We start from the raw sequence: 23369 nt of genomic DNA on the forward strand, positions 1-23369 counted from the left end.
AGAGACAGCACTTTAGCTGCCTTTCTTCACTGCCTAGAGAAATGGGCAGCAATCAAGGCATTCAAAGGTCTACCTCCTTTCCTTCTTCCAACCATAAAACCAACCTAACTCAAAAGAAAGGTATTTTAAATCTTTATAGATAAAAATGAATAGACAAAATACACCATTTGTTTTTTCTTTATTCATTATCAAGATGGTGGCTATGAAGAACTAAATGAATCAGGTTTGTAAAGTTAACAGATGCTAATAATGTCATATTGTGATGCAAAGGAGTGCTTTTATCCTCAATTCCCTTGATAATTGTGTTATCAAACACATATTGTGTTCAATGTTTTAGTGTGCTTAAGTACACTTAAGAGCAACATTAATATCTAATATCAGCCACCAAGATAAAAGGCTAAAACTCCTGTCAAAACTACTACACATACTGAAAATTCTTTTCCCTCCTGTTTTCATCTATTTGGATATAATTTGTAATAAAAATCCATGGCCAGGCACAATGGTTCACAACTGTAATCCCAGCACTTTGGAAGGCCAAGGCAAGAGGATTGCTTGAACTCAGGAGTTCAAGAACAGCCTGGGCAACATGGCAAAACCCTGTCTCTACAAAAATATACAAAAATTAGCTGGGCATGGTGGTGTGTGACTGTAGTTCCAGCTACTCAGGGGGATGAGGCAGGATTGCTTTGCACCCAGGAGGTCAAGGCTTCAGTGAGCCATGATGGCACCACTGCACTCCAGCGTGGGCAACAGAGAGAGAGACTGCCTCATTCGAAAAAAAAAAAAAAAGGCTGGCTCATGCTTGCAATCCCAGCACTTTGAAAGGCCGAGGCGGGTGGATCACCTGAGGTCAGGAGTTCAAAACCACCCTGACCAATATGGAGAAACCTGTCTCTACTAAAAATATAAAATTAGCTGGGCATGCTGGCACATGCCTGTAATCCCAGCTACTCGAGAGGCTGAGAGAATTGCTTGAACCCGGGAGGCGGAGGTTGTGGTGAGCCGAGATTACGCCATTGCACTCCGGCCTGGGCGCCAAGAGCAAAACTTCGTCTCAAAAAAAAAAAAAAAGCCGACCCAAACTGTCCAAGATTCCCCTCACAAGATTATGTACTTGTAGGCTCTCCTAGTTTGATGTTTTTGTTTTTTTTTTTTGAGACAGAGTCTCAGTCTGTCACCAGGCTGGAGTGCAGTGATGCAATCTTGGCTCCCTGCAACCTCCACCTCCTAGGTTCAAGCAATTCTCCTGCCTCAGCCTCCCGAGCAGCTTTGATTACAGGCGCCTGCCACCACACCCAACTAACTTTTGTATTTTTAGTAGAGATGGGGCTTCACCATGTTAGCCAGGCTGGTCTCGAACTCCTGACCTCAGGTGATCTATCCGCCTTGGCGTCCCAAAGTGCTACGATTACAGGCATGAGCCACCACGCCCGGCCTCTAGTTTGAATTAATGATCTGATCAAGTACAATTCACAGCTGTGAGAACCAAAGGCCATATAAAAGTGACTTTTTTTTTATTTTTAGAGACAGGGTCTCACTATAGTGCTCAGGTGGGAGAATGCAGTGACTATTCACAGGCACAGTCATTGTACACTACAGCCTTGGACTCAAGCAATCCTCCTGCTTCAGCCTTCCCAGTAGCTGGGACTACAGGAATGAGCCACTGCAACCAGCGAAAGTGAGCATTTGTTACCCAGTTTCTTTCTTTTGGAATACAATTAAAAGAGTTATATAGTTCCAAGCTTTGCTGCCAAGGAGAATCACTAATTTATTTACAGGTTTAGATTCAAAGAATAGCAAAAGGGTAGTAAACATCCAGCAGTAAGACCATGAAAACATTATATCCATCTATATATTACTCTTGGTGATCTCTTACTGATATGACTCTAACCAATCAACCTTCTACATACAAATGCTACAATGGAAATGTCCAACCAAATTCTGAATTTTTAAATTAATCAACTTATCAGCAACTGTCTATGCAACATAGTCATCAAATTGAAAAGCAAAATCCAGGCCGGGCACGGTGGCTCATGCCTGTAATCCCAGCACTTTGGGAGGCCGAAGCAGGTGGATCACGAGGTCAGGAGTTTGAGACCAGCCTGGCCAACATGGTGAAACCCCATCTCTACTAAAGATACAAAAAAATTAGCCGGGCGTGGTGGCGCGTGCCTGTAATCCCAGCTACTTGGGAGCCTGAGGCAGGAGAATCGCTTGAACCTGAGAGGCGGAGATTGCAGTGAGCCGAGATCGAGCCACTGCACTCCAGCCTGGGCGACAACATGAGACTCCATCTCAAAAAAAAAAGAAAGAAAGAAAGAAAGAAAGAAAGAAAAGCAAAATCCAGATTACCAAAGTTATACTGGCACCCTTTGGACAAAACAACTAAATTTACTTTTTGCTAGGCTAAGTGACAGCCCAATTGCTTCTGAGGTAACACAAACCAGACACGCACTCTGTATCTAGTTTTCTATTTATATTACCTCAACTAAGATTTTATAATCCAAAAAACCTTGAAAAGTGTACATGATAACTTGATATATGAAAAAAGTTGCCTAATACTAAAAAGAAAATGCATAATTCACAACATTAATAATATGATTTTGTATGGAGGGAGTATCTCCTACCTTCACATATAATGCTTCCCTAAAAATGGTTTAAAAGTTAGAAACCAGGAGATTGAACCAAAGACAAAGATTACATTCTCAATTAATTGATATCCTAAATATGGATCCTCCAAGTGCTACAGACCAGGTGCCTTTTTTGAGTCCACTGACAGACCCGCCAACCATGCCTATCTTCTAGAGAATGACAAAGTCTTCCAGAGAATGGCAAAGTCCAGCCAAGCCTCTCCCTTCACAAGGGCTACCTACTCCTCTCTGACTTCTCTGCAGGGACAGGTCAGAAGATCAGCAGCAACTATTCACACTGCCTACCTAACGTCCTAGATACCTACAAAGCAGGGAGAGGCAAAAAGGATCCTCCTTCCCTCTTAAGCATATGGCTGCCATGTAGGGCTTCCCCAGGCTCTTGAGGATTTGGGTTCTACTGGTCATGGGCAGATACCCCCTTGAGCACCAGCCTATAAACAACCAGACACCTTCCCCAAGCATCTGGTGAGGTGCAGAGAAGAAATTACAATAACCATAGTACCTGGGCCCCCAAAAGCTTAATTCTTCTCAAATGTGATACCCAATTGAGAACCACTAATGCAACAACAGCCTCTCAACAGACTACTGTGTTTTCAAAAGTTTCTACAATGCACTCGAATTACACTTCAGCATAGAAAATAACAAACTGGAATCTTTTTTTTTGGAGACGAAATCACAGTCTGTTGCCCAGGCTGTAGTACAATGGCACCATCTCAGCTCACTGCAACCTCCACCTCCCGGGTTCAAGCAATTCTCCTGCCTCAGCCTCCCAAGTAGCCGGGACTACAGGCGCAAGCCACCACGCCCGGCTAATTTTTTGTATTTTAGTAGAGACAGGGTTTCACCACGTTGCCCAGGCTGGTTGGTCTCAAACTCCTGAGTTCAAGCAACGCCCGGCTAATTTTTTGTATTTTAGTAGAGACAGGGTTTCACCATGTTGCCCAGGCTGGTTGGTCTCGAACTCCTGAGTTCAAGCAATGCCCAGCTAATTTTTTGTATTTTAGTAGAGACAGGGTTTCACTATGTTGCCCAGGCTGGTTGGTCTCGAACTCCCGAGTTCAAGCAATCTGCCCGCCTCAGCCTCCCAAAGTGCTAGGATTACAGGCATGAGCCACTGCGTCTGGCCAAGACACTGGAATTTATATGCTCAGGGCACCATTCCTGTGTCTGAATACCAAAACAGTCTACTCACCAAACATACTATCATTGCTCCAAACTAAAACAGGTACAAACCAGATCACCTTTTTGTTAGCCAAACTAAAAGTTCCAGCTGTCAGTAATATTAATTTTTTTTGAGACAGGGTCTCACTCTGTTGTCCAGGCTGGAGTGCAGTGGCATAATGATGGCTTGCTGCACCCTCAATCTCCTGAGCTCAAGCACTCGTCCCAAAGTGGTGAGATTACAAGCATGAGCCACTGAATCCAGCTTTAATTTTTTTTTTAGCAACACACATGTAAATGTCCATAAGATAAACTGTTTATAATTTATCAGAAAGAATGTAACAACAACTATTACAAATCAATGTCTAATTTTATTATGGCAGTGTCCAATAACCTATCAAATAACTCTTAAGATGCCAAAAAAAAAATTTTAAGCACCATTTCACTAAAAATTAACTTAAGGCCAGGCACAGTGGCTCACCCCTGTAATCCCAACACTTTGGGAGGCCAAGGCAGCCAGACTGCTTGAGCCCAGGAGTTGGAGACCAGCTTGGCCAACATGGCGCAACCCTGTTTCTACGAAAAATACAAAAATAAGCCAGGTGTGGTGGCACACGCCTGTAGTCCCAGCTACTCGGGAGGCTGAAGCAGGAGGATTGAGTTCAGAATCCGGAAGTTCGAGGATGCAGTGAGCTGTGATCACACCACTGCACTCCAGCCTAGGTGACAGTGTGAGACCCGGTCTCAAAAAAAAAACTTCAAAAAATTCCAGGCTGGGCGCGGTGGCTCACACCTGTAATCCCAGCACTCTGGGAGGCCAAGGCAGGGGGATCACCTCTCTACTAAAAATAAAAAATTAGCCAGGCGTGGTGGCACATGCCTGTAATCCCAGCTACTCAGGAGGCTGAGGCAGGAGAATCGCTTGAACCTGGGAGGCAGAGGTCGCAGTGAGCCGAGATCATGCCATTGCACTCCAGCCTGGGCAACAAGAGTGAAACTCCGTCTCTCACACACACAAAAATTCCAGGAAAGCATGATATCAAAGGATATCCTAACTCTTATAGTCTGTTTCCCATTCTGTCACTGAGCTGCTGTTAGTTCCTTTCACCTGAGTTTATTCCATGTGAAAACTGAAGATATTATTCAGACTTCAACAGAGTGCTCCAGAAATATTTATCAACTGCTGTAAACTTCACTAGAAATGCTAAAGAAATGTTAAAAAAAATCTTATCAATACTTTACAAAGAAAATAATACCATCAACAAAAAGTGTGCTTACCTATTCACAAAGATATAGAGCCTTACTAGCAAATATAAAAATAAAATTGCTGTTTGTGACTATGATCCTGAAGTGTAATGTGTTTTTTTTTTTTGTTTTTTGAGATGGAGTCTTGCTCTGTTCCCCGGGGTTGGAGTGCAGTGGCATAATCTCAGCTCCACAACCTCCGACTCCCAGGTTCAAGAAATTCTCCTGCCTCAGCCTCCTGAGTAGCTGGGATTACAGGTGTGCACCACCACACCCAGCTGGTTTTTGCATTTTTAGTAGAGATGGGGTTTCGCCATGTTGGCCAGGTTGGTCTTGAACTCTTGACCTCAGGTGATCTGCCCACCTCAGCCTCCCAAAGTGCCAGGATTACAGGCATGAGCCACTATGGCCGGCCAGATTCCTAAAGTGTAATTTCAAAGGGCCACAAAACATTTTTTTTAGACAGGGCCTTGCCCTGTCACCCAGGCTGGAGTGCAGTGGCATGATCTTAACTCACCACAACCTCTGCCTCCTGGGCTTAAGTGATCCTTCTGCCTCAGCCCCCAGAGTAGCTGGGATTACAAGTGCATGCCACCATACCTGGCTAATTTTTTATCTGTTTTGGTAGAAATAGGCTTTTGCCATGTAGCTCAGGCTAACAAAAATATTTCACAATAAAAATTTAATTTACTAATTTCAAATGGGGGTGGGGAGAGAAGAGTAGCTACCAAATCAGCTTTAACCAAATTCAGCTAGAAATCAATGCTTTAGGCCAGGCGCCAGGAGGCAGAGGTTGCAGTGAGTTGAAATCGCACCACTGCACTCTAGCCTGGGCAACACAGCCAGACTCCGTCTAAAAACACAAACACAAAAACAAACAAAAAACCAGATTGGCCAGGCATCGTGGCTCACACCTGTAATCCCAGTACTTGAGAGGCAGAGGCAGGCGGATCACCTGAGGTCAAGAGTTCAAGACCAACCTGGCCAACATGGCAAAACCCTGTCTCTAACTAAAAATACAAAAATTAGCCGGGTGTGGTGGCAGGCCCCTGTAATCCCAGCTACTCGGGAGGGTGAGGCAGGAGAATCGCTTGAACTCAGGAGGCAGAGGTTGCAGAGAGCCAGTCTGGGCGACAGAGCGAGACTGATTCTGTCTTAAAAAAAGGAAGATAAAGTGTTTAAATCATTATTCAAGTGAAAGGTATCACAATCATTGTGGTAAAATTTGTTTTATTGATAAAAAAATTAACAAAATTCATATACTATAAAATAAGGTTAATAATAAAAAATAAATCAGTGCTTTAAGAGCATGTAATTTAACATGATTCCTTAAAAATACACAAGTGAGGCCAGGCGCTGTGGCTCATGCCTGTAATCCCAGCACTTTGGGAGGCCACGGTGGGCAGATCATGAGGTCAGGAGATCAAGACCATCCTCGCTAACATGGTGAAACCCTGTCACTACTAAAAATACAAAAAATTAGCCAGGCTTGGTGGCGGGTGCCTGTAGTTCCAGCTACTCAGGAGGCCGAGGCAGGAGAATGGCGTGAACCCAGGAGGCGGAGCTGGCAGTGAGCCGAGATCGCGCCACTGCACTCAGCCTGGGCGACAGAGCGAAGACTCCGTCTCAAAACAAAACAAAACAAAACACACAAGTGAAACAACCGTTGTCACAATTTTATTTGGGTGTGAAATATGGACCATCATCAGTAAACATTAAATTCAAACTACGTGTTAAACATGGCTGGGCACAGCGGCTTACATCTGTAATCCCAGCACTTTGGGAGGCCGAGGCCAGAGGATCACTTAAGCCCAGGAATTTGAGACCAGCCTGGCCAACACTGAGACCTCATCTCTACAAAAAAAATAAAATTAGCCAGGCAAGTGGCCAAGGCTGCAGTGAGCTGAGATCACACCATGAACTCTCATCTGGGCAACAGAGTGAAATCCTGTCTCAAAACACACACGTGCGCATGCACTCAAAACACACACACACACACGCGCGCGCACGCGCAAACCCTACCATATGATCTAGCTTAGCCAAGAGAAAAAAAAGCGTATATCCATACAATGTTCATAGCAACTTTACTGGTAATAGCCCAAAACTGGAAATAACCCAAATGCCACCAAGCATTAAGAGGTGAACGCATAAACAAATTGTGGTATATCCACATAATAGAATACTACTCAGCAATAAAAAAAAAAATGAACTAAATAACATGGGTGAATCTCAGAATTATAAGTGAAAGAACCCACACAAAAAGAGTATGTACTGAATGATTCCGCTTATATATACAATTCTAGAAAATGTAAAATAATCTACAGTGACAGAAATGAGATCAATGGTTGGAAGGGAGGGAGGGAAAGATTACAAAGGGCCACAAGAAACTTTGGGGGAAGATAAATATGTCTCCTCTCTTGATAAGGATAAGCTTCATGGGTGATACATAAAATTAAAACTTATCAAAAGTATCACTTTAAATATGTACAGTTAACTGTATGTCAATTATACCTCAATAACAAAAAAGAATCCAAGATGCCAAAACTAATTCTACAGTTCCTGTTAGATCTATCTGCTCATAAATATATTTAACCTACCGACTTGCAGTATGCACTCTGAGAATACAAAATTATGCCTAAATTGAGGATCACCATTATCACAAAAAACATCAAAGTTTAAACAATGAGGAAATTAGAATTCATCTTTAATCACTATGCCAGGCTATTTCAGTGCCAAAACGATACCAACTAAAACACAACACAACAAAACAAGAGCCCGCTGAGTGTAGGGCTCTGAGATTTTTAATTAAATATTTTAATTCAAATGTTTACCTTCTTTGATCTAGAATCCCATTTCGGGAAAACAGAAATAACCCAAAGAAAAGCCTATGCACAAAGATGTTAATTTCAATCTTATTCATCAGAGAAAAATGGCAAAGAATTAAATCAATGGCACAGCCATGGGATGGCATATTACATGAGCTACTTTTTTTTTTTTTTTTTTTTTTTTTTTGAGACTGAGTTTCGCTCTTGTTGCCTAGGCTGGAGTGCAATGGCGCAATCTCAGCTCACCGCAACCTCCACCTCCCAGGTTCAAGCGAATTGATTCTCCTGCCTCAACCTCCCAAGTAGCTGGGATTACAGGCATGCGCCACCACGCCCGGCTAATTTTGTATTTTTTAGTAGAGATGGGGTTTCTCCGTGTTAGTCAAGCAGGTCTCAAACTCCTGACCTCAGGTGATCTGCCCACCTCAGCCTCCCAAAGTGCTGGATGTATAGGCATGAGCCACCGTGCCCAGCCTAGTCATTATTATTTTTTTTTTTTTTTGAGACGAAGTCTCACTCTGTGGCCCAGGCTGGGGCACAGTGGCGCTATCTCTGCTCACTGCAAGCTCCGCCTCCCGGGTTCACACCATTCTCCTGCCTCAGCCTCCTGAGTATCTGGGACTACAGGCACCCGACACCACGCCCGGCTAATTTTTTTTTTTTGTATTTTTAGTAGAGATGGGTTTTTACCATGTTAGCCAGGATGGTCTCAATCTCCTGACCTCATGATTTGTCTGCCTCAACCTCCCAAAGTGCTGGGATTACAGGCGTGAGCCACCGCGCCCGGCCCCTAGTCATTATTTTTAACTGGGAAAAACAGTTGCAAAAATATTAAGCAAAAACAGGGCAGACACATACAGTATGATCAACAGGTTGAAAACAATACATCCTGGGGAGAATAAAAGATATAGGAAAAAAGCCATAAGGTTAACATTTAAGGCCAATAGTTCTTAAACAGTGGTCCTGGACCAGAAGCATCATCTGCGAACTTCTTAGACCCCACCCTAGACCCAATGAATTAGAAAACTCCAGGAGTGGGATGCAGTAACCTGTTTTAACAAACTCTCCAGGTGATTATTTGTTTTTTGTTTTTTGAGATGGAATCTTGCTCTGTCCCCCGGGCTGGAGTGCAGTGGCGCAATCTCAAACTAAAGTTTGAGAACTACTGTTTAAAGAACTAGGATTACAGGTGACTGGTTTTCCTTCTTGTAACCTATGTTTTTCTCAATTATCTTTTTACTTTTGAAATCCAACTAAGTTCTTCTAAGTATTTTACTAACAGGTACACTCTGTAGGTCTACAGGTAAAAAGCTATTACGTTGCAAACATTATAACGTAATGTAAGGTCTGGATTACATGCCTAAAAATCCAATGATTCTTGGAACCATCAAATCTGTTAAGACTGAAAAGAATACCAACGTTTAAATGTATCTATAAAATGCAGGTCAAGGGGCTAAGAAAATTGCAACACTAGAAAAACCAACAAACCTAGGTTGTTCTAACATACACACACAAATACAGGAGGGGCGTTTATGGGTCACATCTGCGAAACATTTTTTCCCAAAAAGCTGAATTTTTAGGCTTGCGTGTAATTTACTAGAACTGCACTGCAGGAATCAGATGTTCTGAAGCTGTGAATGCTTACTCATGTAGGTTCCTGCCTAACCAAAATAAGTACCAGTATGTTATATTTGTCACTAAAATCTAGGCAGGGAAGACAAATTCAGAACACTGAGAGTTGCCAAATCTTTAACTTTTAGCTTGAAGACCATAAAGCTGTGCCAACTTTCATCTCATCATCTCACTAAAACAGAGGCCACAGGAAATAAAGAGGCAAACCACAGGTTCCCAATTGACACTAGAACTAGTTAAAAGATTAGGGAATTGTCTACCCTTTGAACACAAATTAAAGAGTAACAAAGACTACTAACTTAGGGATAGAGTAACTACTGATTAACAGCAAAATACCAAAGTTAAGTCAAAGACAAATGGCTACATATTTTAATATTTTAGTTTTGTAATTTTTTTAAACAGGTGTACAGATCCCCATATACATCCTAGCACACAAAATTCACTTTTTAACCTTTCTATTCCTTGAAAAGTCCACTCTAAGAGTAAATACAAGTTACTCAAAAAGGCACTACACACAGCAATGACCTAACACAGCCTGTCCTTTCCGACTAAAAAAAGTTTTAACTAATTGCATAAGCACCATGACCACCCATACTGAATTTTTCACTACTAAACTCCCAGCACAATGCTGGCACAAAGCAAGTACCCAAACATATGAGGATTTTTTTTTTTTTTTTTTTTTTGAGATAAGAGTCTTGCTCTGTCATCCAGGCTGGAGTGCAATGGTGTAATTTAGGCTCACCACAACCTCCGCCTCATGGGTTCAAGCTATTCTCGTGACTCAGCCTCCCAAGTAGCTGGGACTACAAGCCCGCACCATCACGCCTGGCTAATTTTTTATATTTTCAGTACAAGTACATACGGGGTTTTGCCATGTTGGCCAGGCTTGTCCCGAACTCCTGACCTCAGGTGATCTGCCCGCCTTGGCCTCCCAAAGTGCTGGGATTACAGGCGTAAGCCACTGTGCCAGCTTTTTTTTTTTTTTTTTAATTAAGAGAGTCTTGCTCTGTTGCCCAGGCATGAGTGCAGTGGCATGATCTTAGCTCACTGGACCCTCAAACTCCTACACTTAGGTGATCCTTCCGCTTCAGCCTCCCAAAATGCTGGGATTACAGGTGTGAGCCACCACACTTCGCCACATCTGAGGTTTTGAATTTGTTAGAGAAAGCTTCTGAAACCCTAAAGCAGACACCAACGATTCTGTAAAATTAACTCAGGCCGTTTTACTGTAAGACACCGTCCCTTTCTATCACACTTGACGCTTTCTTAAGGGAAGCTGACATTTCTGCCATACTTTGGAATCCCTGCAAATGAGTCAGTTAAGTGCATTTAAAGTGGCATGCCCTGGGCCAGGTGCACTGGGCTCACACCTGTAATTCCAGCACTCTGGGAGGCCAAGGCAGGAGGAAGATTTGAGGCCAGGAGTTGGGAGGCCAGCCTGGTAACCTAGTCAGACCTAGGTCTCTACAAAAAATGTAAAAATAAATAAGGGGGGGATCCTATTACTGAACTCCCTCTGAAAAGAAGAATCATTGAAAACTCTTGGTATTGTAAGTTACAAAATTGTACATATGGTGTATGCCGGTCCCCATTATTATCCGATCTACTTTTCTGATTTAACCTTAATTTTTCTAAACATTTCTTGTACTCTAACAGGTCAGGTTTTCCTCTCCTCTTTTTACCCCTCGAAAACACACTTGTTCCTGTAACACCACTCAGAGGGCCTCCCCAGCCCCCACCTCTTTTGTATATAAACACACTCTCTTGTCACATACTCCATCAGCTGTTTGGTAGCTCCTCCCCTCCTCCTTTTCCGGGTAGTAACAGGGCGGCCAATGAGCGCTGAGGAGCGGTGCCTGCGGCCTTTTGCCTGCATACGCTTTTCCAAAACAAGCAGCTCTAGCCTTCAGCAGGGGCCACTGGTTCACAGATGAAAGGATCACCAGGGCTGTGCAACAGGGTGAGACGAGTAACCCCCACCAACAAGGAAACCCGTGTAATCTGAGCTGTTTGTTCCTCCACCAGGGAGAACTTAAACCGATATTCCTTTAGGGCAAATCACGCTTTAAGGTCACCAGAGCCCCAGCTCTCAGACAATCTAAATAATCAGCTGGTTGGAGGTGGAAACCTCAAAGGTTGCCAGGCTCTGGGCAGCACAGATCACCAATCTACCTGACTTTGCAAACAAATGGCCGCACTATTCGAGACTATTCCATAGGATCTGGGCTAACTGCAAGGTTTTTTTACTGGGACACATTCCTAAAGGATCCAAAAGTCATGTAAATCAGTTTCTAGGCTCCTGGGGAGGTTTGCACAACCCTTAGCAAAGGATCAGAAGAGAAACAATGAATGAGTCAGAGTTTCAGAACATAATCACCCAGCAGATTATTAAGTGCATTGGTGCAAAACACTCACTCCCTGCATAACTTGGGAGTCAGCTCTCCTCCTACCAACCCGTCACAAAAGAAATATCACTGACTCCAAACAACAACCAGAGACGGTGTCTCCAAAAGAACCGAGCGAGGTGGTGGAAGGCAGCGGCCAATTAGTTACACATCCTCTTCTCTCCCTACCCCCACACTGCTACTTTCCTACTATATAGGTTCCCTGCCAGGCTGTAAATCGTGGTGGTATAATTACGCTCAGGAGACATCCAAAAATGGGCTGAAACAGGAGACTGCAAGGAAACCAGCTATCGCCCCCCACACCAAAGAAATCATCAAGGGGCATGGGGGGCAAGAAGTGCATTCCTTCAGACCTTTTCTTCCTACTTCCTCTCCACCATCTTTCTCAACCCCCAGCCTTTTCACACAATTGTACTCATTTTAGTAGAGGGCTGGGGAATTTTTCCTTAAATTTTCTGCTAAATATACCTTACTCAAAAATTGTTGGCTCCATTTGGGCCTACTGATCTGTGAATTCAACAGAGAAAGGAGGACACAAAATCTCTCACCTACACAACACACACAAAAGGAAATCCGAAACATTTTAACTTCCAAACTCCATTATACCAGAAAATAAACACGAAACAAAGATAACCTCTGGCTTTTAAATCTCGAAACTGTTATCCTCCTATCTCAGATCTACAATTTTAAAGCGCCTCTGCTTTCTTTTGTCAGAAAGGAAGGAAGGTGGGGAAAGAACAGAAGGCCAATGCATCTTTGCCTTTCTTCATCTTCTACTAAAAATAAGCTATGAAATAAGCCACTTAGGGGGAGAAAAAAAAGACACCCTGCTGTTCTTTGTCTGTTTTCCTCTCCCTCTCCACCCCCCACACCCCGACTCCTAAATGCGGTAATCATTCTAGATGCCACAACTACTAAATGAACAAAAGGCACTGTATGGAAAAGGCATCAGGTCAAGTTAGGCCCCCCTCTTTATCCTCAATCTTTTAAAAATATGTCTATGTACATAATTTGAGACTCTGACAACGATCACAAACAGCTGGAATTGTCTCCCCACTCCATCCCAATTAAACATTAGGTAGAAATTCGCATTAGGTGTGACAGTAACTCTCAATTCAAGATAAAAATAACTCAGATGCTGCCACTATGTCATTTCCTAGTTTCTAAACAAAAATAAAACCCGAAACTGCTTTGTGTAAAATGTACACACAGTCATAGTTACAAGTTTTCCTACAGCCTTATGAAAAGCCAACATTACTGGTATCATTCACACATTTACAAAACAATCACAGCCACAAACAGCTCATAAAGAGTTGATTTCACTTGCGCCTGAACATATATTGGGTACACTATACTTTATTAGTTGCTCCGCTCTAATCTACCACTCCCCCAAAAATTCTAAACTCCAAACCACAAACTTAGAAGTCTATCTACTGCTCCTAATTTCTAACCAAGTTTTCCCTGAGCAAGGAGAAAAACACCTCATTTCTGAAAAGATTATTTTTTAAAAATCTCTTGCCCAGACAACTTCCCTCCCATCCCCCACTGCCAAACCATATGCAAAAACTACTTTTTTAAAACTTCAGCAAATTCCCTAACTGAATTTTTTGACAATAACCACTGATCTCTACAAAGAGGTAAAACACTCAATCAAAAACAGCAACAAATGAAAGGAAGAAAAAAGGTATTCACCTGAAGAATTTAGCCAAACAACTTGAGTTATATAAACAAAACCCTGCAACAGGGGGAAACGGTGGGGGGATGGGGAGGAGGGAGAGAAACAGGAGACAGGACTTTTAAACTGTGTTCCACACTACCACCCTCTAAGCCCCCACTTGCCCCCCTCCCCAAGGACTAGCTGTTCAGAACTCTGGGCTCCCCCTACCCTCTAAACTACCCTTCAAAAAAAAAAATTTTCGATTTGTCACAGGAACCTTCGCGAATTTCTCTAGCTGGTCCTGAAATAATCAGTCTGGACTCCAACCAAAACCACTGCCTGAAGGGCTCTTATCAGTTATAGCTTTCCCACTGCAACCTCCAGAGTGCATAAAGTTGGGGGGAGGGGGCAGAAAATAAAGGGTGTCACTTGGCGACATCAGGGCAAGTATTCCCCCAAGAACCTGACCCTCACAGAGGAAGTTTTGCCCAAGTGGCCAGTCCAGGGACTATTTATTTTGTCCAGGAGCTCCTCTTTCCCCAGCTGTCATACCCACAATATGGAGGGTGGCTTGCTGGAGGACCCGGGGGTCTTCATCACATACAACTATGGGTGGGACAGGCTTTGTCAGTGGAAAGGAAAACAGTAGGGTTCTCCCGGGGACCAGAAAGCTTAACAGGAGGGACTGATTGAAAACACACAGAGCTCTTTCTTAGAAGAGGGGGCCCTGAGCAGGAGACTCTCTTCCTAATATAGAAAGGAATTAGGGATAAAAGAGGTCGCTTGAGTGACCCCAGTTCAAGCAGCATTGTGGTTGGAGGAAATGGGGGCATCTCAAGAAACGGAGAAAGGCTTCCCTCTCGGGAATTTCTGCCTTGAGTCCCTAAATCCAAAGCGAGCAAACAGGAGAGAGAAACCCTGAAAATGGGCTCGGTGGTAGAGAGTGAGGCGACTGGTCGTGCAAAAAGAAAAAAGGCCGTCTCGGGAGTCCAAACGTCGCGGAGGAAAGTCACGGGCTCTGGGGATACAGGAAGAGCGAGCAGCAACGCGTATTTCGGGGTGCTGCGGAGAAAAGGCGAGCTGAAAAGGCTCTCGGCCCCTGGGAGGTGCCAAGGAGCCGCCGTAGGCACTGGGGGAGGAGGGGAGTCTCGGACAGTGGCCTGGAGTGCCCCAGGGCCCTTGCAGTGGTTCCGGGGGTGCCCTAGGCATCCCCACACCGCCCCCCACACACAGCCCGAATTCCCCTCCACGAAGGATACAGCTTGACCACGTCCGTGTCCATCCGCCTCTTGCCCGGACTGGGAGATGACATGGTGTCGCCGCCGCCTCTCTCCCTTCCTCGGCCCGTCTGTCACGGGCCCGGGGCCCCGGCTGTGAGGAGCCCGCGGCCGCGCCGGCTCCTCGGTGGAGGTGGCAACACCCCCGCGGTCCCGGCGGTCCCGTCAGCCGCCGCCGCCGCCCCCCGCACGGGGGAACACCGGGCACTGTCCGGCCGGGTGGGGGTGGGGACCCTGCGGCGCCCGGCTCGGGCTGCCCCTCTCCGGCTGTGGTTCCGCCGCGGCCCTGCCCCGGCGCTCCTCTGCGCCGCGCGACGCTCCCTCCTGCCTGCTGTGGCTCGCTCGCCTGCTCCCCACTCACCCTCTGACCGGCTCCTAGCAGCCTCCACTATAAGCGGACGACTCCTGCTCAGTCGGCCTCCCTACCCCAGCCTCGCTCTGGGCGCCGTGACGTCACCTCTGTGACGTCATCGGAGGGGCGGGTCTGGTCGCTGAGAGGGGTGGGGCGCCGCCGCGGCGTGGGCTTTCCCGGGGGGTTCTGGGAGTTGTAGTTCCTCTTTCTCCGGCTGTCTCTCACCCTCTGTCCCCTCCCCCAACTTCCCCACCTACTTCATCCCTCAACTGCCACTGTCGTTATCATCATCCTAAACGATAAGAGTAAATAATGGCAATATTATTACATTCGTGGATTTAAGGGTAATGAACCTCCACACACTCTGTTTAACAAGCTGTTAATTTCTTTGATTTGGAGGAGGCCAAGGTAGCAATTACTCAGGCACCAAAATCTGGAAATCCCCACACCAGCAGGTTCCTTGCACTCCGCTTCCTCGTTGGCTGGAGAGAATTTGTTTCCAAGGATTGTAGACCACAGCAAGGCTTCCTCAGGCTTGCATACCAGGGTATGCAGTGTCTACGGCCACTATTTCAAAGATTAGAGTTGACGCAGCAAGGTGGTAAGGTCAGAAATAATTTAGTACTAATATCCTTATTCTACAGAGCATGAGGCAACTTCGCAAAGTGTGTGAACCTCCTACACCAACCTTAAATACTTCATTCATCCAATAAATATTTATTTAGCACCTCCTACGTGCTAATCACCTTGCTGGACATGAGGGATATAATAGTGAACTAAGAAAGACTAAATTTAGCCGGGCGCGGTGGCTCACGCCTGTAATCCCAGCACTTTGGGAGGCCGAGGCTGGCGGATCACCTGAGGTCGGGAGTTCCAGACCAGTCTGGCCAATATGGTGAAACCCCGTCTCTACTAAAAATACAAAAATTAACCAGGCGTGGTGGCGGGCGCCTGTAGTCCCAACTACTCGCGAGGCTGAGGCAGGAGAATCGCTTGAACCCGGGAGGCAGAGGTTGCAATGAGCCAAGATCATGCCACTGCACTCCAGCCTAGGCAACAGAGCAAGACTCTGTTTCCAAAAGATAAAGAAAGACTAAATTTACACAGCCCCCTAGTATAGCCTGTGGATCTATAGTATCAGCATCGCCTGGGAACTTGTTAGAAATGCCGCTAGAGCTTCACTTCAGATCTACTGAATGAGAATTTGCAGTTTTAACAAGGTCCCCAGGTGATTCTTATGCACTGGAAAAATACTGCCCTATAAGGTCCTCCAAAAGAAGTGATATGGAACTCAGGAGTCAACCAGGCAAAGGGGCCAGTGAACAGTGTTCCAGGCATCGCCTCTATTTATGTGATATTTTCACTACCTTTTCAAAAGTTTTATCTTTTCCCTCATTCCCATGAATATACACTTGTACTTTGTCAGACCATGTGTTGTGAGTTGAGCCTTCCTTACATAATCTCCTATGCACACACACCTGGGGCAGCAGCAATGAGCTAAGATTGAACATCTTTTGCAGCTATCATTTCATGCCTCAAAAAACCTGTGCTTTTTAAATTGTAAAACATACGTAACATAAAATTTAACATTTTAACCATATTTAAAGGTATAATTCAATAGGATTAAATACATTCACAATGTCGTGCAACCATCACACTACCCATTTCCAGAACGTGTTCACCATCCCAAACATTAAACAATAACCCCTTCCCCCCCAGCCCTTGATAACCTCTCTTTATGTTCTGAAAAAGGTGGGCTATTTTAGCTGTTTCTGAAAGGAGTGTATTGTTCTTTCAAATTGTACATAGCTGCTGGTCCAGGTGCAGTGGTGTTTAAAACTAATTGATCACAACCAGTTACAGATTTCTTTGTTCCTTCTACACGCCTACTGCTTCACTTGACTAGCCTTAAAAAACAATAAAAATAAATTGCATGGCCGGGTGCGGTGGCTCACGCCTGTAATCCCAGCACTTTGGGAGGCCGAGGTGGGGCGGATCACGAGGTCAGGAGTTTGAGACCAGCCTGGCCAGCGTAGTGAAACACCGTCTCTACTAAAAATACAAAAATTAGCCAGCTGTGGTGGCACAAACCCGTAGTCCCAGCTACTCGGGAGGCTGAGGCGGGAGAATTACTTGAACCCGGGAGGCGGAGGTTGCAGTGAGCAAGACCACACCATTGCACTCCAGCCTGGGTGACAGAGTGAGACTCCATCTCAAAATAAATAAATGCATTGCGCATAGAAAACCACACAGAGAAGGAGGACACGTCTGAACGAAGAGATTTTTTTTTTTTTTTTTTCAGACAAAGTCTCGCTCTTGTCCCCCAGGCTGGAGTGCAATGGCCCGGTCTCAGCTCACTGCAACCTCCGCCTCCCGGGTTCAAGCAATTCTCCTGCCCCAGCCTTCTGAGTAGCTGGGATTGCAGGTGCCCACCACCATGCCCAGCCAATTTTTGTATTTTAAATAGAGACATGGTTTCACCATGTTGGCCAGGCTGGTCTCGAACTCCTGACCTCAGGTGATCCGCCCTCCTTGGCATCCCAAAGTGCTGGGATTACAGGCGTGAGCCACCGCACCCGGCCTGAACGAAGAGATTTCTATAACCTCCTTTATTTGACCACTTTGTTCAAGGGAGATAAAGACAGAGCAGAGATTTGTCTTCCTGACAGTGTCTCCTCTTGGGCTCTCTGCACTTCTGTTACTGCTACCTCCTCTCCTAAAATGACTTCCCACTGTCTTTCACCTGATTAACTCTAGACAGTGCTATAACTGGTTCTCAAACTTTGGTGTTCTTCAGAATCACCTGGGGGGCTTGTTAAGCTCACAGATGTCCAGGCCCCACCCCTGGGAATTCTGACTCAGAAGTTCTGGGGTGGGGCTTGGACATCCTAGTCATTAACAAGCTCCCCAGATGATTCTGATCAGGCCAAAGTTGGAGAACCACTGACTTTAAGATTCTAGCAGGCATCACCACTTTGAAAATACCTGTCTGACTACTCAAGGTGAGTTAACTGCTCCCATAATGTCCTATGCAAATAAAGGAAGGTCTGAGTGCCCTCCAAAGTTTCCCCCCAACCCGAGAGCAACAGTGGCAAGCTTAGAGGACCCAAAGATGTTGTTTCTGGAACCCAGAGTGTGGAGTCCAGAAACAGGTTAGGTTATGATAGAACAGGTTAAGGAAGGGACACTTCGGAATCAAGGACATGGAGTAGAGCCTAGAAATTTTCCCTGGTGCTTTACTCTTCACCAATGCTTACTAGGCAAAAAATAATCAAAAGGGTGTTTAGAGAAATTAGTTGCAGATGATACTGGAGAATGCGGGCTGCTCTACTTAAAAATGCAATGAAGATTTAGTTAGCCCTCTGAGCAGTCACTGAAAAAGAATCCAGCTGGGTATGGTGGCTCATACCTGTAATCCCAGCACTTTGGGAGGCCAAGATGGGAGGATCTCTTGAAGCCAGGAGTTCGAGACCAGGCTGGGCAACATAGCAAGATCCCTACCTCTACAAAAAAAAATTTTTTTAATAAAGGAATCATCCTAAAGAAGGGTTATTTTTTTTAGGCCGGGTGTGGTGGCTCACGACTGTAATCCCAGCACTTCGGAAGGCCAAGGCGGGCAGATCATGAGGTCAGGAGATGGAGACCATCCTGCCTAACACAGTGAAACCCAGTCTCTACTAAAAATACAAAAAAAAATTAGCCAGGCGTGGTGGCAGCCGCCTGTAGTCCCAGCTACTCGGGAGGCTGAGGCAGGAGAATGGCGTGAACCCGGGAGGCGGAGGTTGCAGTGAGCCGAGATCGCGCCACTGCACTCCAGCCTGGGTGACAAAGCAAGACTCCATCTCAAAAAACAAAGAAGGGTTATTTTTGGCTGGGCACGGTGGCTCACGCCTGTAATCCCAGCACTTTGGGAGGCCGAGGTGGGTAAATCACCTGACGTCAGGAGTTCAAGACCAGCCTGGCCAACATGGTGAAACCCCGTCTCTACTAAAAATACAAAATAGGCATGGTGATGCACTCCTGTAATCCCAACTTGAACCTGGGAGGTGGAGGTTGCAGTGAGTGGAGATCACGCCATTGCACTCCACCCTGACGGCAAGACTTTGTCTCAAAAAAAAATTGTGTCTTTATTTTATTCATTTATTTATTTTTGAGACAGAGTCTCACTCTGTCGCTCAGGCTGGAGTGCAGCGGCACGATCTCAGCTCACTGCAACCTTCACCTCCTAGGTTCAAGCAATTCTTCTGCCGCAGCCTCCCTAGTAGCTGGGACTACAGGCACACGCCACCACGCCCAGCTAATTTTTGTATTTTTAGTAGAAACGGGGTTTCGCCATGTTGACCAGGCTGGTCTCGAACTCCTCACCTCAAATGATCCTCCTGCCTCAGCCTCCCAAAGTGCTGGGATTACAGGCATAAGCCACCATGCCCAGCCAAGTTATTGTGTCTTTAGTTATGTATCTAGGTCTGGGTTACTTAAGACAAACCTACCCCTTCCCAGCTTTTAAATCTCAGTTAATTTCATGTATCTTTGAGCCTCAGTTTTCTCATCTGTAAAATGTAGCTCACAATGTCTTACCCACTCAAATGTGTTGATGCAGTAAATGGAAAAGATTAATGTAAAAACTCCTTGTAAACTATAAATGGCTTTCATAAAGGTAATGTGAAGTGTTGATTACAAGGTATAACGTGATGGTGGTACTATGATATAATTATTAATATCAATCCTCCATTTGCCCCATTTTTTACTCATGTATATCATTTAAGGAGTAGCCACTCTCTTTTTTTTTTTTTTTTTTTTTTTTTGGTCTCAAGATCTGTCTGTTCATTTTTGGGGGGATTTTTTTTTCTTTTCTTTTCTTTTCTTTTCTGAGACGAAGATTCACTGTTGTCACGCAGGCTGGAATACAATGGCATGATCTCCGCTCACTGCAATCTCCGCCTCCTAGATTCAAGCAATTCTCCAGCTTCAGCCTCCTGAGTAGCTAGGATTACAGGTGCGCCACCACCATGCCCGGCTAATTTTTGTATTTTTAGTAGAGACAGGGTTTCACCATGTTGGCCAGGCTGCTCTCTAACTCCTGACGTTAGGTAATCTGCCTGCCTCAGCCTCCCAAAGTGCTGGGATTACAGGCATGAGCCACCGCGCCCAGCCTCTCTTCTTCTTTTTTTTTTTTTTTCTTTTGAGACAAGGTCTCGCTCTGTCGCCCAGGCTGGAATGCAGTAGTGCAATCATAGCTCACTGCAGCCTCAACCTCCCAGACTCAAGTGATCCTCCTGCCCCAGCCTCCCGAGTAGCCGGTACTACATGTGCTATGCCACCACACTTGGCTACTTTTTCATTTTTAATTTTTTGTAGAGACAGGGTCTCACTGTGTTGCCCAGACTGCTCTTAAATTCCTGGGCTTAAGCAAGTGATCCTCCCACCTCCGCCTCCCAAAATGGTGGGATTAATGGCATGAGCCACTGTGCTGGCCTTTTTTCCTGTTTTTGAAGATGCCATGGCATTGATTCCCTCTCTTTGCGGTGAAGGTATGTTCATGTTTTTATGAGACATCTTTTTTCTCTGGGCATTTTGCCATTTGTTCCTTCATAAACCCACCTCCCCTCTTCTGACCTCCTCCTCATCCCTCCACTTTAATCCTTCCTTTTTCTTTCCAGAGCTGAGCCCACCCTTGACCAGGTAGGTTCAAAAAGCAGTCCCAAAGCACAGCCAAATGACAGCCCTGGTTTTACTTATTTTGGCTTATGAAACTGGAGCCCTCCTTGAGCAGAAGTGAGTTTGCTAAGCTCACCAATGTTTTCTGCCATTCAGAATGTCTGTCATTTCCTCTAAGACAACACTGCGGCTGGGAGTGTCTGTTTATATGTGGTGCACACACAGCCACCCTGTGCCCTGTGCTGGAATGAGCGACGGTCTTCCTTATCAGGTATAGCCAGGGGGTGCCTGTGAGGAACAGCTGTCCGACCCTGCCTGACTCACCAGTGTTGCAATCTGGGAAATGTATTCAGGGCCTGTTTATCTCTGCCCAGGGCAGGGCCAAGCTTGACCCACGAAGCCTCCGATCTCAGGAGCAGCTTCTCCAGGGCAAGAAAACAAGTTTGGAGAGAATCTAATGCTTTCAGCAAGACACTCAGATGGAGTAAGATGAAACTGGTTATTTGGTGGAATGAGTAGCAGAGCCCAGGCCAGAAGCTGCTCTGTCTCTGAAGTTACCTGTTAACTCCAACAACTCTGGAACCAAAGTGAATTGATCCCTGTCCCCACCAAGTGTGAAAATCCCCCCACTAGAAAGCCCCCCAATTCCATTTCACTGCTTCTCACTGGGAAAGTGGTTCATTTTGAGCTGGCATTCTTGGCGTTTGTGATCACAGGTCTAGGCCCTTCTAGAAGGTAATCGTGTCAGTAGTTTCTTTGCTGCTGTGGAAATAAAAGCTTCAAGTTATCTACATGTAACTTTGTAACAGTTTGTCCCCAGAGAAGTAGTCAGATTTCAGGAGCATGTGGCATGATTCAGTTAGCCCATGGGACTTAGAGGCAGAAGACCCCTTCCAGCCTAGGATTTACCTGTTATTGATATAACTTGGGCAAGTAACTGAACCTTTATGCCTCAGTTTCCTCATCTATAAAACAGGATGATAGCACCTGTACTTCCTTTGCCTAGGTCAAATAGGATCAAATAGGAGATGATGCAACCTCTGATGTGCTAGTCATCTATAAAGTATTATCCTGTCCCCCGTACACACACACACACACACACACACACACACACACACACATACTCCCCAATGCCGAGCTTCAAGGAGGAAGCGAGGCTGGAAATTATTCACGCCTACATTGAAAGAGCTCTCACTTGGGCCACCTCCCCTGTTCGGAGCCGGCATGTTGTCAGTTGCAGCCTCCTGCCTTGCCTTCGCTGCTTTCTCGTCTCTCTGATCTGGAAATGCCGGAAGCCCCAGACTCAGTTCTCACGTCTCTATCTACTCTTCTTTATCTACAGTTAATACCTAAGTGACTTTACCCAACCTCAAAGCTTTATATGCCATCTATACTTTGACTCCCTAATGTACATTCCTGATATGGGCCCTTGCCCCATGTTATTGTTTGAATGTCCCCTCCAAAACTCATGTTGAAATTTGCCAATGTGATGATATTTAGAGATGGAATATTGGCTAGGTGCAGTGGCTCATGCCTGTAATCCCAGTGCTTTGAAAGGCCAAGCAGAAGGATCGTTTGAGACCAGACTGGGCAACATAGTGAGACCCCTGTCTCTATAAAAATGTTTTAAAAATTAGCCAGGCGTGGTGGCGCATGCCGGTAGTCTCAGCTATTTGGTAGGCTGAGGTGGGAGGATCACTTGAGCCCAGGAGTTGGAGGCTGCAGCGAGCTATGATCAAGCGAGTCACTGCACTCTATCCTGGGTGACAGAGTAACACCCAGACTCTTAAAGGTCTCACCTCTTCTTTTTTTTTGAGACGGAGTTTAGCTCTTGTTGCCCAAGCTGGAGTGCAATGGTGCCATCTTGGCTCACTGCAACCTCTGCCTCCCAGGTTAAAGCGATTCTCCTGCCTCGGCCTCTCAAGTAGCTGGGATTACAGACACCCGCCACCATACCCAGCTAATTTTTTTGTGTATTTTTGGTAGAAACAAGGTTTCACCATGTTGGCCAGGCTGGTCTGAAACTCCTGACCTCAGGTGATGCACCCATCTCGGCCTCCCAAAGTGCTGGGATTGCAGGCGTGAGCCACCACACCTAGCTTCTCTTTTATTTTTAATTAATTAATTTATTTATTTATATATTTATTTTTGAGACAGAGTTTTGCTTTTGTTGCCCAGGCTGGAGTGCAATGGCGCGATCTCGGCTCACCACAACCTCCGCCTCCTGGGTTCAAGCAATTCTCCTGCCTCAGCCTCCCAAGTAGCTGGGATCACAGGAATGTGCCACCACACCCGGCTACTTTTGTATTTTTAGTAGAGATGGGGTTTTTCCATGTTGGTCAGGCTGGTCTCGAACTCCCAACCTCAGGTGATCCACCCACCTCAGCCTCCCAAAGGGCTGGGATTACAGGCGTGAGCCACCGCACCCAGCGACTATTTATTTATTTTTTGAGACGGAGTTTTGCTCTTATTGCCCAGGCTGGAATGCAGTGGCGTGATCTCGGCT

General features: G+C 45.5%; 1 protein-coding gene across 2 annotated transcripts in view; it reads right to left on the bottom strand.

Annotated features, from left to right (window-relative positions):
- Positions 1–15293, bottom strand: part of UBE2H (ubiquitin conjugating enzyme E2 H) — a 121390-nt gene extending 106097 nt beyond the window's left edge. For both annotated transcript variants that reach the window (XM_003318791.7, XM_001144807.8), the window contains exon 1: positions 14836–15293. In XM_003318791.7, coding sequence (XP_003318839.1) covers positions 14836–14888 — 53 coding nt within the window. In that variant the 5' untranslated portion in view covers positions 14889–15293. The remainder of the gene's footprint in view (positions 1–14835) is intronic.
- Positions 15294–23369: the final 8076 nt, after the last annotated feature.

Source organism: Pan troglodytes, chromosome 6 (assembly GCF_028858775.2).
Source record: "Pan troglodytes isolate AG18354 chromosome 6, NHGRI_mPanTro3-v2.0_pri, whole genome shotgun sequence".
NCBI classification, from domain to species: domain Eukaryota; kingdom Metazoa; phylum Chordata; class Mammalia; order Primates; family Hominidae; genus Pan; species Pan troglodytes.